Here is a 16967-nt window from a genome sequence, read left to right on the forward strand (position 1 = left end):
CACTATGAGAGGGGTGAGAGTGAACATTGCTGGTCGGACAGCTAAACAATGAGCTGAAACTTGTTTGCAAAGAAGAAATTGCCAGAAAGACAATTCTCCAAAAGTAGGCTACATACAAAACAAAAATATGCACTTTCAAAAATACAGCTCCCAATCAAACCAATATCTGCCGGCTAGGCACTACTCCATTGCTGCCTCTCAAGTTTAAGGCTGGATTGCACCTATAAACGAAACAAAAATCTGGTTTACTCGTCAAACAGATGGTTCGAACTAAGGTCCCTCCTCTGACTGGGTAGATAGCCAATCATAGTTTAGAATAATGGGGTGGCACCTGGGGTGGTCAATCAGATTTCGCTCCCTGGACAAACCCCTTATTTCTTCCCAATTTAACTTGTCATTTTTTGTTTTGTTTTGTGGCCCCTTGTATTTTCGATGGGTTAATTGCTGTGCTTTGTGCTTTGATATTATTATTCTTTTCTTGTGCCTTTTCTTTTCATTTGTATTTTCTATCTCACATGTACCACCAAAGAGGCTTGACAACCACAAAGACTTGCCCAGTCCCCCAGTTCCAGTCCTCCAGGCCCAGCTAGAGGACTGTGGGTCAGTAAGGCAAACAGTTGTTTAGACATTTAGGAGGAAGTGATGACCCCTGTGTGGAAACATGATTTTTCCTGGAAGAGACACAGGAACACACACACACACACACACACTCACACACACAAAGAGAGACAGCAATAGGGAGGGCCAGAATTTTCTGGCTTAATATGAAAGACAGCTGTAGATTTCCGATCGTGTCTCAGACAGCCTGGGGACATGCAACAGTGGTCTTTGTTTCACTGTTATGACAGAACAGTGGAGAAAGGGAGGGAAATGTTTCAAAAACAGGAAATCAATCAGTGAGTGGACGCAAAACACCCAATAACTACCTGCAGGGTGACGCAGATGACATTTGCTGATAAAAATAAGAACAGTTAAACCAACAAAGCCACTGTTCAGTCCCACAAAATATTCTACCTTTACAATTTTACAGCGCAATTTTGTCTCAGTTTTGTATAACTCATCCCTGCTTTGTCGCAGTGTGAATGTCAGTGGACTAGGAGCCTGCTGAGGTCTTACTGGACTTGCTAATTGGACTTTATGATACAATTTTCTGTCATTTCTGGCACAGTGCAATACATCTCTGTAACTCTTTAACTTATACCTTATACTTACATTAATTTTGAACACAGCAATTTGCATACTTGTATGCATACACATACGTTACTTTTATGTTAGTACTTTATGTGATTGATTTGTTTTTGCATTTTCTTTGTACTGTGTGGTTCGTTCATGTACTGCTGCTGTGACATCTGAATTTTCTCTGTGGATAAATTCACTATCTATAATCTATCTATCTATAACATTATAGCAGTGAAGGTATTGCACAGCTAAAATTCTTGTAGAGCAATTCATTAGATGCTGTAAGATAAAATTGAAAAAATGATTCCTCACATACTGGAGCTGCAACGTTTGCCACTTAATCAATTAGTCAATCAACAGAAGAGTGAACTGCAACAATTTTGATATTCAATTTATCTGGTTTAAGCCTCTCAAATGTGAGTATTTTTCCTGTTTTCTTAGTCTGCTACTTTTAATTATTTAAATATAAAATATAAAATCAATAATATAAACAATCGTATTGCAGCCCCACTAGGTACCCAAATCCTAACTGAGGAAGAAGTATGGCTTTGGTATTAATGCTCTGACTTGGTTCAAAAAGGCACAGTGGGGGATTTTCTTTCATAGATTATTCATCTTTGTGTCCGTAAATAACATATCAGTTTTCACTAATGCACTGAATGATAAAGCATGTTTTGACGCAAAATGCATTTCTTGACAGAACCAAAATGGATCTCTTGTAAAGTTACGTGAGTATACCCAAGCTGTTTTGTAATTCTTATTATTTTGCGCCCTCTAGTGGTCATGGTACAGTATGACACATGATGTGATTTTGTGAATGAAAGTAAAGCTTCAGTAGAAATCAGTGATATTAAGATGTTAAATATTTAGTTTTAGAATTATAATTTCTGACAGTGAAACTAATGTGGCATCTGGCTTGTTTGTATAAACTGTGACTAAATTAGTTTGTTGGCCTGTCTGTAGCAAAAGACCATACAGCCTTCAATGTTTATAGTGTACAGATTCGAACTGTGTTGAGATGATAGCTGTTTGAAAACGTGTTCCACATCCTCGGGTTTTTTTATTTTGTTTTTTTACGCATTTGCATTCATGTGCATTGCCAGGTGTCTGTTAAAAGTGCACTTTTAAATCAAACAGATTTGAACATAGCATAACACATGCAAAACTTTATTCCCTCCGTGGCTGGTAGCCAGTGGCTGGCGGTAAAAGTAGCCGAAGCACTAGGTCGGGTGGTATTGGTAGATTGAGCAGGGACTGTCCACAAAGTGAGTGCCTGCACGCTTTGTTGGCAGTCGGGTGAGGCAGGCCCAGCAGAACCGCTGTCTACACCGAGAGCACATCATCATGTTACATCCTCCGTCCTTCTACAACACACAACACAACAACATGTGTATTAGCAAAGACACAGAGGTCTAAAACAGTCAGAAAAACAACAGGTGTGTAACGTTCTGTCACTTTTTGTTCTATAAAGAAATGTAAATCTGGAAACACATGACTGTCTGTGCTCATGAGTTCATGTGTACGTGTGCAAATAAGTGCTAATAAATGAATAAATAAATACCTGTATTCTGCAGAAGCAGTGAGGACAGTTCTTGCTATTGAAGGCCATCCAGTCCTCACTCAGACACTCCTCCACAGTGACCTGCAGTATCTTGCGGCCGTATCGGCTCTCCAGGAGTTGCTGCCTCTGCTTACTGCCTCTGGCATAGTCGTCCAACAGAGCTTGTATCCCCTCTGAGACACACACACAGCAACACAGAGCACTGTGTCAGATACACATCGAGACACATCTGCATCCACACAAACTCAACATTCAATCCAGGAAGTCCAACGTGACATCTTCAAATTATTGTTTTGTATGACCAACAGTCCAAAACCCAAAGATATTAAATTTACGATCACAAAAGACAAAGAAAAGCAGCAAATCCTCACAACTGAAAGCTGGAACTAGGGGATTTTAAGCATTTTTGCTTGAAAAATGACTTAAACGATGATCAGAATAGTTGCTTCTGTTGATTGTCTAAACAATTAATTGACTTATCATTTCTGCACTACTTCTAAGGGATGAAAAGTAGCTTTAATCCTCCAAAAATGCTGATTCACTTATGCAAAAAAGGAGCAAGACATTGATATGAGACTTAATATCGGGACATCTCTACACTACTTGTTCTGCTTCCTCCTTTTAAGTACTGAGAAATATATATATATATCTTTTTTATTTTCTTTTAAACAAAACAAAGTTAAGTTTAGGTATAAAATATTCACATGCCACTTCCTGTTTTTCTTCTTACTGAATATTGTCATAAAATATTATAGTAGTTCTAGTTATAATAATAGTAATAGTTCTTTTGTTTCAGACTTTTTTCTTGTTTCTAAGAAATTACTGCCACAGCCATGTCATAATGACTCATGGGTGACTTATACTGTAACATTAATGCACAATTGTAATATTAAGAATGTGTCACCGTGCCATTTCCAGATAAGCAGATAAACACTTTTGGAGTTTTCCAATTAAAAAAATAATAATTTGATTCTAAATAAATACAAAAACACAAGCGTGTGCTTGTATACCTTGTGACTGTGGCAGGTCTATACGGGCTTGCTGTGAGTCTTTTTCTGTCAGTTTGTTCGTGTTCTGCTTTCCCTGACAGTCATCTGCACCATGGTATGTCTTTCTGCAGGTGACACAGAAGGCAAAGCCACACACAGAGCACATTGCTGCAGTGCTGGACTTCTCCTGAATGACGGCCGAACCACAGGAGCGCCGAGGACAGTACGTCACATCTAAGAGGAGGGGAGAAAAGAAGGGACATGAGCAGAGACTCTTCCATTAACACATTTTTTTAATCAAACAAAACAACACACTTTCGTAGAGAAATTCAGAGAAATTGCTATAATTGTATCTCTGTTAATTCTAATGTATAAAGGCTTTGAATACATCCTCAGTTTTCCAGGAATATAAGGGAAACACACCAGGCATACAGTCCAGAGTATTTTGTAGCAGGAGACGATCGTAGCGGCTGAACAGCTCCTCCCCTACCAGACTCTTCACCTACCAAACAGGGAAACACAGACAAAGACTGTGTCAGAGAAGTCAGTAAAATGCAAGAGATTTCTTTTTCTAAGATATATTGGTATTGGTGTATAGGCTATATCCACATATAACAAGACATTGCATGTCAGAAGTGCCAAAGATGCATATGCAGAAATTTAGAAAAAGTACTGCCATTACATAGTTTGTTCACCAGAGATCACTGACCAAGTTTATTTTTACACTGCAAGTACACAGTCAGTAAGTACACATCATGGCCACATCTCCAGTGGTGGAGAGTACTGTACTTTAGTACAATTTTGAGGTACTTGTTCTATACTTGAGCGTTACTTTATATTTTTACTCCTCTACATTTTAGAGGGAAAATATTGTATTTTTTACTCCATTACATTTATTTAAACAGCTATAGTTAACTAGTTATTAACATTGAAAATATTGGTTACACTTTATTTGGATAGCCTGCCTACAGATAGTTTATAGATAGAGTATTTTTAACATTTTTAACAGAACAGCTTATTAGTTGAGGTTGTATCACAACTAAAGGTTTGGTTAGTTTTAGCCACAAAAAAACATCTTGGTTAGGGTACGTTCATGAATTGTCACATATACTTTATTGATAATCTATTAAACATCTACAAACAACAGCGTAACAGTTGAAATGTTACAATACTGTCTACTCTGTAGGAGGTCTATCCAAGTATAACCAATATTATTATACAAAACACATAATTTTATAAAACATAAAGCATTGTTATAGATGAAAATCCCTAACACTATATATAAAGTAGCTAAAATGTGTTTCAGCTCAACCACCTGCAGCATTAAAAGGCTACTTACATGCTACTGCATCAATAATAATGATCCAATGATATGATAAACTCCAATATGCATTTTTAGTACTTTTACTTTTGATACTTTAAGTACATTTAAGTAATACTTCTGTACTTTTACTTCAAAATTTGAATGCAGTCATTTTACTTGACATTGATTTTCAAATTGTAGTATTGCTACTTTTACTAAAGTTCTTTCAGCACAGCTCTAAACCTTGCCCAGCATCCCAAAGCCTCAAAACATGTGAAAGACCTCCAGAAAGAAGCTGTAGTTGGCAGAGAGAACAGACGGACCGGCCAGGACTGTACCTGTGCAGGTGTAGGGGTTGCAGTGCAGTCTGCCTGAGGACAGATGACACCCTGGACGTTCCCCTCTGTTATCTGGAGCTTACAGAACTGGGCGAGACAGGTCTGGCAGAAGATGTGGCCACACTCAGGCAACTGCACACACACCGAACCGAGCCAGCCCATAAAACACACACCACAGTCAAACACCGTGGTGGCAAACGCTTTCCGATTCTGGGCCGCATCATAGATCAAGAGCTGGGACAGGAGAGTTTGTGACGGAGTTAGGGAGAGACCAGAGAGGGTTTGGTCTTCATTTTGAGGGGATTCTCTGGGGTGGATTGGCAGAGAAGCAGCTCCTTGTCCACTTTGATCTAGTTGGACTTTGCTGTGGTCGAACGGTGAATTTTTCTGATTAGCCTTGCAGGAGTCTAATGCCACAGCTCCCTGCAAGTCTGTGCTGGTCCAGTCTGAGGTTGAAGGATCTGAGACATTACAACTTTGGTTATCTGAGGGTTCTGACTTTGGAGTGTGTTGATTATTATTTGGTTCTGACAGTGCAGCATTTAATGAGTCCTGGCTATAGTACTGGGTGCTCTGTTCATCAGAGGGGAGCTCGAGCAGAGTATGGATGTCCAGGAACCTGAGGGCATCTTCTTTAAGAAACTGCACCCAGGAAAAGAGCACCACAGCGCCTCCAGTGGCCTGGTAGAGATCAGTGAGCTGAGCCCCCAGTGCAGTGAGCTGCAGGAGGAGAGGGCAAATAGACTGATGTAATCTGTATTGACCCTCTGCAATCTGCATTCATGTCTCTCTGTCTTTGTGACACACACTGGCAGGTTGTAAATGTGACTAATAATGTTTTAGTTGACCCACGTTGCCTCTACTGATTACCTGTGTGTGCGTCAGCCAGCTGCAGGTGAGGGTGAAGGAGGGAGGGGAGGAGGATGGGTAGTCCTCGGGGAGTTCAAAGGTCAGAAGCAGAGGTGGAAGGAATGATATCTCATACTGCCTCAGCGTTTCACCTTAGGACAAAAAACACAATAAGACAACATGACCAAATACATACTTTTGTGACATATTGTAATAAAATCGTTCCAAAATTATTTTGTTTATAGGAAAGGCCATACAGTGTGTTTCATTTAGTTTCCCATGCAAGCAAATTCAGACATATTTCGTACAGTTACAGCTCCTCAACATGCTGTTGTAATCGACACCCTTCTATTCGTGTCAATAACATGTTTCTCTAGTCAACACACTATCTGTTGTGTGCTGAGATCTGAGTGTAGACATTAAGATTTTATGTAGGTTTTTTGTCCATATATATCTTCTGTTTGTATTTGTATGTTTCCATGTTGTACTGGCGTTGAAAATAAATCTCCCTCTGGGACAATAAAATCCAATCTAATCAGATCTAGTCGGTTTTATTTACCTTCTTTCAGAACCACAGTGAAGTCTGCAGGAAGCTCAACAGATACTCGGATTTCTCCGGCAGACTTCGACTCATCCCGGACGAACTCCTCCGATCCAAAGATACTATGGAGAGCGAGCAGTTCGTCTTCCTGCTCCACCATGTCCGCAATCATACCTCCTGTCCCCAACACTGCAACAAACTTCACTTCCTCCTCGCAACGATGGCGGCCTGCTCCCGGTCTGTTGCCCGTCCCTCTGTTGACTCATCTGTATGATGCAAACACGAGCAACCTCACCTGACAGTGCTGCTGTTAGTATTATGCAAAACAGGGCACACCATGTGCCATTTATGGAAATCACGTTAAAAACACCTTTCTTTGCACAAATGAACAATTTATTATAATGTTGTTATGAAGATCTGTGTGATATCCAATCACAAAGATGTATTTGAGTTGTATTTGTATTGCATTGTATTTCCATTTTGTGTAACTTTATAATCCACTACATTTCAGGGGGAAATATTGTAGTTTTTACTCCACTACATTTATTTGACAGTTGTAGTTACAAGCTACTTTTCTGATTAAGATTTTACATTAAAAAAAAACACAAGATAATCTTATAAACCACAATGCATTGTTAAAGATAAAACAGTTTTGGCCTGTGACCCTCTAGACTTCTCAGATGGTTTCATTTAAATAAAAGTGTGAGCCACAAAGAGGGAAAATTATCCAATATTTAACAAAAAAAGCAAAGATTAAAATTAGATTAAATTTGTGAATGCAGTTTTTTTCTTCTTACTCAAATCAAGACCCCTCAATTTTATCTTGTGTCCCTTTGAGGGGGCCCAACCCCTTGGTTGGGAACCACTGAGCTAAAATACCTAACAGTATATAAAGTAGTTAAAACTCGCTCCACCCTGGAGCTACAGCAGTAAAATGCTGCTTGCACATTGTTGTATCAGTATTAACAATCTAATAATGTCATATATAATAATATATCAGTCACAGGGGGTCTTCTCTGCAGAGCAAGTACTTTTACTTTTGATACTTTAAATACAAATCACCTATAATACTTCTGTACTTTTACCTTTACCTGTAACATTTTGAATGCAGGACTTATTGGGGTATTAGGGTGTTCTTACATTGTTGTACTCATACTTTTACTTAAGTAAATTGTTCATTGTTCATTACACCGCAAATCATAAGAACTTGATATAACCAAAATACACTGGCATTGTCAGTTGCCAATGTATTTTGTGTGTTGCCATCAAGTGGAAAACGTGGCCTGATGGTGGTGCTAGAAAACATTCACAGGGTCACTTAAAGCATTATGAATCAACCTCTTGCTACCAACATCATCCAATAATATCCATTAACAATAACTAGCCTAAATGTGTGTAACACTTACATTTGCAATGCTAGATTAAGAGAAGGTAGGGTGATGCATAAGTACATGACTATTATAGTCCATAAGTAGCAGGGAATGGGCAGACTGGCCAAGGCAAAAAAGATGCTGGATCCGAGTGATCAGTATACAAACAGGATGAGGAAAACAATCATATAGAAACACTTTTAACTTCATCTTAAAAGTTAATGCTTGACATTGGGAACAGTAGCCATGAAATTGCTGATAAAGACCACAAGATGCAATTGAAAGCACTGGAAAAGTGGAACTTGAGTTAATTTTTTTCTTGGCTATACTTTTAACTTATTCATTCAAAAATCAGCCAGAGAATACTGTGAAGTGAAGATTAACATAGCTAATAGCATTAGTCAAAACATTTAGATATAAAAGAAGTCATATGCCAAAATCTGACCCTGGTTCCCACTGGATTCATTCTGTGTAAATGCAGCCATTATTACATTATTATTACAATACTATAACATATTGTAAACTTACAGATATGAATATGCCAAAGAGAAATCATTATGTCAGAAAATACTGTCATCACCATTCAGCCAAATATATAAAGAAAGACTCAGAATCAGAGAAAGAAATGGTGCGACAGAGTGTGTGAAATTTCAGTATTCATCAGTTGTAGCTGTAGTTTTCCTTCAGGTTGACTTGGCTCTCCAAGACCTTCTCTGCCATGCTCAAGGGCTGGGGGACTCTTTGGGATTTCAACTTGACACTCATGGGCCTTGGGACTGTTTTGGTTTTCAACATGACAGCCAAGGGCCTGGGGCCTCTTTGGGATTTAAACACAACATTCTTCTGGATGCCATCAGAAGATGCTGGATTGAGAAAGACAGATAGACAAGGTATTTATGCTCTGTTCATCCAAAAGATAAAACCAAATTAGTATTTCCCAGATATTGTACATCATCCAAAGCATAACTACATTTCCTACAGATATCACAGATTCAAAACACTATGACAAAGTTATACATTATCATTTTATTAAAAGCTTATTTAGTGAAATTCCTGGTCTGAGTTTCAGCGCTCCTGGGGTAGGGTTTGGGGACTGATGCTTGGGTGCTGTTGAATGCAGAGGCCCTGATTCCCACCTGACACCCGGATACACTCTTCCTTATGTCTTTCATTCCATGCTTTCAGTTTGCAGGTCCCGGAGCAGTAGAAGACCTTGTGGCAGCGGCTACAAGCAGTCAGCTTCACGGACACAGAGCGACCGCAGTGATAGCAGAACTTAAACACTGGTTTCCTAAGAAAAGATTCACACATAGAGTTGGAAACAGGCACCTGGAAGATTTTGTGTAACGGACTAAAATTTGATTCTGAGTTGGACAAAGTACAAGTTTAAATGAGAGGGAATAGAAAAAGAAAAGGGACAATATGCAGGAGCCTTACATGAATGTGTGTGTATATGTACCTGTGTTTTTCTGTTATGGGTGGTAGACTTTCACAGCTGGGGAGGGGCACGTTTGAGGCAATGGCACCGGCACCCATGTACACAAACCTCTCTGTGCTACTGGTACCTGTTACATAAATACAGTACACACACACACACACACACACACACACACACACACTATGATTTACAGGCATACTCAAAAACACAAAATAGTCACATTTTTTTGCCTTCAAAAAACACAAATACATTGTACTGACTAGTCATTGTGAGGTGATGTTCTCTCTCTAAATTCTCTCTCTCCCTCTGGTCGGCAGTGTGTCTCAGCAGATCTCCCATCATGCTCAGCAGTTGGCGCCGTGCTTTGAATGTTTCCCTCTCCCGCATGTTTAGAGCATGGAAGGGAGTGTTGGCAATACACAAGTCCTAAATAGTAACATATATCATAGTCACTGTCACAGACAGCTATTCCGATGAAATTATCCAGCAAAGAAATAAGTAAACAAAACAAAAAACTACTCCATGCCATTTTTCTGTCTGTGTATGAGTGCAAGTGTATACTCTATAATGTTTGTTTAAAATGTGTCAGAGGAGATTATTCAACTGAACCAACCTGCGTCCACCACTACTGGCACACGTGACACCTGTCAATATAAATGCAGTCCAGTGCAACTCTACCACTAACTATGGCTTCAAAAAGAAGCACAAAGTCGAATCAACAACTCTCTGACACAGTCTCAACAAAAACTAATCCTTATAATGTTTACAAAAATATGATTTATTGAAAGGATTCTGTATGTGACTAAATTTTACTGAAATGCTTACGGTGTTTTTACAGTTGGTGTGTTACCTGGTTGAAGGAGTAGTATGCATAGTCAACTGCGGTTCCCACAACATCACCCACCGTAACTGGCATCAAGATGTCGGCACCAGCCTTAGCTAACATGTCCAACTACATCAAAGACACACACACACAATTCAACCTTATACTTTTAAATGACTCAGCATAGAGGGATACAACCATTTCAACAATGTTTTTGGAGTTAAATCAAATCTGACTCATTTGAAGCCACCAAGAAAACAGTTAAGTCTGTATTGTTTTGGGATGTAACTTATGAAAGAGAATGACTTTGGATCTGGGTGTTTCAGATTCACATTCTCAATGAAAAATAATCTTTACACACCTGTATACAGACAAAAACAAGTGCGCATGAAAACAAGTGAGGAGATGAACAAACAATCAAAAATAAACATTGTCACCACGGTCAAGTTATTGGGCAGATTCATTCTGGAAATTTAGAAATGTCTGACAAATGTCACTGTGCCTAAAGACAGCTGCTAAATAAATTGACTGTATGTGCTGAAAGTGAATGTGCTTGGGTGTGTACCAGCTTAGCTCTGTTGCCACCTAAGTGGTAGTTGATGTTGGCAAGGGCACAGAGGGCGCTGCCCACCCTGCAGCCGAGGGGGATGTTGGGATTTGTACCTCCGTTCAACAGCTCCTCCACTGCCTGGCCAGGGAAAAGGAACAGGTCCAGGACAAAGTGAGGTCTTGTACGCATGTATGTGTGTGTGTGTGGGAGGGGGGGCCTACCAGGTCATTCCCAGTTGCTATAGCCAGGGAGAGAGGTGAGTGTCCACTCCAGAGGAGATCTGTGCTGGCTCTGTGGGAGAGCAGGAGGGCTACCACCTTACTGGCATTCTGCAAAAAAAAAAAACCCCCACACAAGTCATTTAAATAGACCACACTGATGTTCTGAGAAAACGTCATGCCTTTTGTGGAAGGTTTCATCAGTGATGGTGTGTATAGGTGTGAGTGTGTGCATGTACAGCATGTACTGACCCGGTAGTCACTGTCCCTCTGGCAGGCCACGTGCAGTGCCGTTCGGCCCCCTTCTTTGAGGTGTGAGCTCTTATTGGTGCTCAGTGGTTCCTGGGCCTTCATGAAAATCTGTAAAAATGTCACACTGAAACTCTTCTCTCACAATTAGTAGTAATTGTCCTTAAAAAGCTTAAAGGGACAGTTCACCCTTTACCTGTAGTGCTATTTATCCATCTAGATGTGTGAGTTGCCGAGTTTTGGAGATATCGGCCATAGAGATGTCTGCCTTTTTTGAATGCAATGGATTACATTGCACTCGGCTTGTAGTGCTCAAAGTGCCAAAAAATACATTTGTCAATTGTGAAATTTGTCATTAAATGTATTTTGTTTTGGCACTTTGAGCACCACAAGCCGAGTGCCATATAGTCCAATATTTTAAAAAAAGGCAGACATCTCTATGGCCAATATCTACAAAACTTGGCAACTCATACCAAAACAATCTAGATGGATAAATAGCACTACAGGTAAGAGGGAACATATGTATTTTTGATTTTGGGGTGAACTGTACCTTTAAAAAAGGTCAAAAACACACTCACCTTATCTGGTTCATAGATCTCGTTCTGGTCGCATGCCTGTGCGTCTGGGTCAGTGACAGCATGGAGCAGCAACTCTGTGATTCTGGGACCTGCTGGACCTGGGAGTGCTGCAGCTACATGCAGGGGATACAGGCCTTTCTTCTACAAAATGGATGAGAGGTTGAGGAGTTATGGAAATGATGGATGCTCTCATTTTGTTTTCTGTGCGTTTGTTGTTTTGAGATATCTCAACAAACGTGTATCCCCCTCCCAATAATTTAGTTTAAACTTACTAAAAAATGTATCACAAAAGAGGCCCTAAATAAACAGAACTTAGATAACGTTTGTAACCAAAGAAATTCCTTCCATAAGTAAAAATTAAAAAAAAGTTCCTGCCTCAGGTGGAAGGGGAATGTCAGTGCGAGCTCCACACAGTAGCAGTCTCTTGACGGCCTCAGCGTCAGCCGCCATGATGGCTAAAAAGAGGGCAAGCATGGGGACTCTGGATACGTTGGGGTCAGCTCCCCGTTCCAATAACAGCTGCAGAGTGTTCAAACGAACACGGTGTCTGGTCAGATGGGCAAACAACACACAACATTTACACAGATACACAAACAAAATCAGTGTCATCAGAACAGAACAAACAGCACAGGAAAAAGCAGGACAGAGGTAAACAGAACTGACTCAGTTTTCATGGCAGCCATTTTGCGTACAGTCTCCTGTGTGTCAGAGCGCTGAGGAATCCCTGTGCGACTCAGAGCTTCTGCAGAGCGCTGCATCACTTCCTCTGTGACCTGGATGTTATAGCTGCTGACGGAGCAGGCAGAGTCAAAGGTCGGTTTTTGGGTCAATTCTTTGTCGTTGCCCTGCTGCAGACAGAGAGTTGAGTGGAAACCAGTGAGTTCAGACAAGTACCAACTTATCAAACCAATTATAGGATGGGATCTCTTTGCTTTATACCTGAACTCGTCCTGCTGTCTTAGCTCGACATTCCTTCCACTGCACGCTGCCCAGTGCAATGTGACCATCCAACACCTGAATGGAGCGCTCCACACCAGGCACGTCCTCACTTCCTCTCTCTTCTCTCTCCTTTACATCCTCTTCATGAATATTCCTTACTCCCTTCTCCACATCTTCCTCAACCTCCTCCCTCACTTCCATATTCTCTTTTCTTGACTCTGTGTCTCTCCTCTCACCAAGCTCAACATCTTCCTCATTCTTTTCTCTCTTCTTAAATTCTCTTTCCTTCTCTTTTAGCTCACTTTCTCCAATTTCCCACGTTTGATCACATCTGCACTCTATCTCTCTTTCTTCCCCTTTGCTCTCTTTCTCATCCTCCCTCCTGAACCTGTCTTCTCTCTCTCTAACCTTTCCCTCTCCCTCTGTCCCCTTCCAGTCTCTTTCCATTTCTTCTCCCTCTTTCTCTTTCCTCTCCTCCTCCTGTTGGTCTTCAGTGTCTGCAGGGGTCTCAGACTGATTCAGGTCAGGCGAGCACTCAGTGATAAGCTCCTTGTCATTGGGCACTATACTGCTGTGATGTAAGATGTGCTCTGTTAGTTCTTCTGCTGTCCTGAAAATACCACAAACAGGGAACTTAAATTAATACATCAGCTTCATAACCAATCAAAGGGTGGTAACACTGTTCTAGACAGTGACAAATCTATAAATACGACTTGGTTTGTCTCAGTTCTTAATAGAGGGAAAGATCAGTGCTTAACAGAATACATAGTCAGCTACACCCCTACTGATCAGAGAGGTGACTCTGGTTGCTCAGGGTTGTGTCAGTGGTCTGAGGTCTGTTGTTAAACCTGGGTGTGTCTGTATTGAAGTCCACTTGGCTGATCTGGGGACTGTTCCAACATGCAGATGGAGACCTCAAAACCTGATGACACATACAGTGCAAGTTGTTTCATTTCAACTGTCTGTACAAAACACGGTTTCATACATGTGAACTACAGATAAAGAGGCAATGAGGAAATATAGATAAAAACTACATTAGGTAGAATCTTACTTGAGTGTTGGCAGGTGGTTCAGCCAAAGTGGTGTGCAGAGACTGAAAAGGGTAGTAGAGGACATGGCACACAGCCAGGGCAGACATGCCTTCACAATTCAATTTGTCAATATCAGCACCCATATCCAACAACAGCTGGATCACATCATTATGGCAGTTTATCTGACAGGTATAAGAAACAAAACTAAATAGTCAGAAAGAAAAACATGAAACTAAAACCAAAGAATAAACCATTGAATCTTTTATTTCTTTATCTATTTGATTTTGTTGTAATTGTTAACTGTAATTGTTGAATATTTGACTACGTTGTAGGTTTTCCAACCTGGGTTGGATACCAATCAAAGAGCAAATGAATGACAAACTGAATAAATACACAATGGGCAAAAATGTTTTTAAAATAATATGTTACTGTGGCAGCAATCATTGCAGTGTGCCCCTGTGAATCTGTTACATCAGGGTGGACCAAACCGGTCTGGAGGATCTGCGACACAGCCTGCAGTTCCCCTCGAGAGGCATGCTGGATCAACAACTCTGAACTGACTTCCAAAGGCCCTTTAGGACCAAAATTTTCCCTGCTCAAAGAGAGAACAGCTGCCACGTCCCATTCCACATTTTCAGCATGTAGTCTGAGAGACACATAAATGCATAAATATTAGCACATATTATTTCAGTTTGCTTGCAAAAGTGTTTGCAGTTATACCTGTACATGATGTAGTGTCTTTTTCTTTTATTCAATACTGGTGCCAGTACAGTGTGTTTTAGTACCAATACTCAAACAACACTTTTTTGATGTATGTCTGACCTGTGTTTGTGTATGTGAGCCTGCATGCGGGCCTGTAAGGGAAGGGTGGAGAGTGGGTCTCGCTCATAGCCTTGATGTGGATAAGCGTCTGGCACCCACAGCTCGCCATAAAAGTGTTGATCCAACTCTCTTCTTCGGCCAGGGGGCAGCGGCAAGTGGTCACCATCTGTTGAGTAGCTCTCAATGTCGGTGGGAAGGATAAAATTCTCATCTGACAGCAGATCTCTGTCCGTATCCACCTGAGGAGGATGGGGAATCAATTGATCTGTTTCAAGTTAAGTCGCAAAGCTCATATAGTTGGTCATTATAGCAGTACTTTACCTCAGAGTCTGTCCTGGCTTCTGTCTGTGGACCATTAGTGGGAGCCTGGTAAGGAAAAGAGAGGAGCAGAGAGGTAATTTAAGAATATTTTGCAAATGTATATATATTTGTTTGTGTAAACACTACATATTTTACAGGTGTGAGGAAAGTCTCCAACAATTTAGGTTCTACTTCCTGGTACAACAATGTTTTGCTTATACAGTATTGTCCAGCAGGGAGGATTGGTAAGTATAAAGACTTGATGACAAAATGTAGCTGTGAGAAAAATAAATCAACAAATACAATGATTCAGTGTCTTATAGAGATGGTTTGGGGCAGTATGATGTTTTACATGTTCTTGGCTGGGTCAAACATTATTTAAGCTGGGATCTCAACAATGTTTTAAAAACAATAAGACATTACATTTTAAACCAAATATATGTATGAAAATGCAGATCTTATAGCCTGGCATATCTATTCACCTGTGGGTGAGATTGTGGTCAGCATGTACCTGAGTCAGGGAATCGGTGGTGGTAGCTGGGTCCATGTAGGCAGCATATTCAGGAAAGTTCTTCAGGCTAAAGCCCTCTTCTACAGAGGTACAGAGCTTTAGCAGGCGATCCCCGAGCCACAGACCCACATCCTTTCGCCCATCTGGATAACTAACCACACCTGGACCAAACCTCTGGTCAGCGTGGTACAAACCCTGAGAGGAAGGGATTGCTATTTAATGAAATTTATAAACTTAAAAAAAAAACATCGAAATGCCTGTCATCCATCCATCCAGTTTACCTGAAAGGTGACTCCGTCAGGGAACAGTTGTTGTCCATATCCTTCCTTTCTGTTGAGGTAGAACTTGCCAGTGAACTTGTGGCCTGTGGGCCAGCAGTACAGTCCATCCCCATGCCTGTAGTCTTTGTAGAAAGAGCCCTCATAGTACTAAAAAGGAGCAGACAAGGACATCAAATTTAACTTCAGGACAAACTGACTGGCTTTCTGCCATCCACACACGATATACCATACCAGAACACCTCACTATTATTGTCTATTTTTGCAAAAATATAAATTCCTAAAATGAAATCGTTAGCTAACCTAAACTGCGGAAAAAGGGCGCTTATGAGATCTTTTGCCTAATTCTTTCATGTCAATGTCACATTACCTCTCCGTTTCTCCAGGTGTATCTTCCGTTGCCGTGTTTGAATCCGTTTACAAATTCCCCCTCATATCTGGATCCGTCGGACCACTCCTGAACACCGAGCCCTTGTCGTCTCTCGTCACCGATTTGTGCTCCTCTCTGGCCGTTGCTTTGTCTCCCTGCCCCCGGCTCCGCACCTGCTCGCCCCGGGTCAGCCGCAACACCTCTCCAGGTCGACAGCATTTTAACCGGGGCGTATCCGTTCTGAAAACCATTCACCTGAATCCATTTGAGTACAACAACAATTAGTTTAGAGTTAACGTCACAGGAACGACTAACTAAGGTGTTTAGAGGATAAAACTTTTGCGTTAGCTGTCAGAAGTCAGATTTGAGTTTTGACTTTCCTGTAAGCGCCGGTTGTCATGGGAACAGAAGAAACCTGTGCTGGGGGAGTTGTTCTCACGCATGCGCAGACGAAAGACAGTGTAAGAAAAGTTTAAATCTCCTTGTAAAAAAACACTTAATTTTTAGTCTCATTGATGCTATTTTTTTGCTAAATTACTTAAGCATAAAGTTCCCTCTGTCGACCAATTAAACCAGCAAAATTTCGGCATACACTACACATAAACCCATCCTATTTTATCCCTTAAATTGAACAAATTTCTCAATTTAGTTAAGTTTAATCATTCATCAAAAATGCCATAGCTTTAAAAAGGAGGAAATAAAAAAGGATTAAAGGATTAAAAAGGACTTA

The 16967-nt window shown here is 40.6% G+C and overlaps 2 protein-coding genes across 6 annotated transcripts; both read right to left on the reverse strand.

Moving 5' to 3' along the window:
• Nucleotides 1-2219: 2219 nt before the first annotated feature.
• On the reverse strand, nt 2220-7035 carry LOC122878184 (E3 ubiquitin-protein ligase RNF14-like). Its single transcript, XM_044200634.1, has 7 exons — nt 6779-7035; nt 6241-6371; nt 5371-6090; nt 4153-4231; nt 3751-3963; nt 2741-2913; nt 2220-2543 (listed from the first exon to the last, which is right to left on the reverse strand). The coding sequence occupies exons 1-7, from the start codon at nt 6930-6932 to the stop codon at nt 2400-2402; spliced, it is 1614 nt and encodes a 537-aa protein (XP_044056569.1). The 5' UTR covers nt 6933-7035; the 3' UTR covers nt 2220-2399.
• Nucleotides 7036-8316: 1281 nt separating this feature from the next.
• ankmy1 (ankyrin repeat and MYND domain containing 1) lies at nt 8317-16659 on the reverse strand. 5 transcript variants are annotated; one of them, XM_044200625.1, is made up of 20 exons: nt 16238-16659; nt 15871-16017; nt 15590-15784; nt 15100-15144; nt 14779-15017; nt 14386-14602; nt 13977-14138; nt 13711-13847; nt 12926-13535; nt 12650-12831; nt 12362-12533; nt 11987-12127; nt 11412-11519; nt 11163-11270; nt 10957-11079; nt 10419-10520; nt 9829-9994; nt 9590-9695; nt 9267-9421; nt 8317-8993 (listed from the first exon to the last, which is right to left on the reverse strand). In XM_044200625.1, the coding sequence occupies exons 1-20, from the start codon at nt 16454-16456 to the stop codon at nt 8791-8793; spliced, it is 3537 nt and encodes a 1178-aa protein (XP_044056560.1). In that variant the 5' UTR covers nt 16457-16659; the 3' UTR covers nt 8317-8790. The 5 variants fall into 5 exon arrangements, with proteins under 5 accessions (XP_044056560.1, XP_044056561.1, XP_044056562.1 ...); XM_044200626.1 differs by having other exon boundaries at nt 11412-11507; nt 12650-12834; XM_044200627.1 differs by having other exon boundaries at nt 12650-12834; nt 14428-14602; nt 16238-16658.
• Nucleotides 16660-16967: the final 308 nt, after the last annotated feature.

This window comes from Siniperca chuatsi, linkage group LG6 (assembly GCF_020085105.1).
Source record: "Siniperca chuatsi isolate FFG_IHB_CAS linkage group LG6, ASM2008510v1, whole genome shotgun sequence".
Classification (NCBI taxonomy): Eukaryota; Metazoa; Chordata; class Actinopteri; order Centrarchiformes; family Sinipercidae; genus Siniperca; species Siniperca chuatsi.

Coding starts and splice junctions, on each gene's coding strand:
- LOC122878184 (XM_044200634.1), bottom strand. CDS start 6,932: ATGATTGCGGACATGGTGGAGCAGGAAGACGAACTGCTCGCTCTCCAT. Junction 6,372..6,778: donor CACTGTGGTTCTGAAAGAAG/GTAAATAAAACC, acceptor TTTTGTCCTAAG/GTGAAACGCTGAGGCAGTAT. Junction 2,544..2,740: donor ACTGCTTCTGCAGAATACAG/GTATTTATTTAT, acceptor TGTGTGTTGTAG/AAGGACGGAGGATGTAACAT.
- ankmy1 (XM_044200624.1), bottom strand. CDS start 16,456: ATGCTGTCGACCTGGAGAGGTGTTGCGGCTGACCCGGGGCGAGCAGGT. Junction 14,139..14,385: donor CTGCAATGATTGCTGCCACA/GTAACATATTAT, acceptor TATACCTGTCAG/ATAAACTGCCATAATGATGT. Junction 13,536..13,710: donor CAGAGTCACCTCTCTGATCA/GTAGGGGTGTAG, acceptor TGGTATTTTCAG/GACAGCAGAAGAACTAACAG.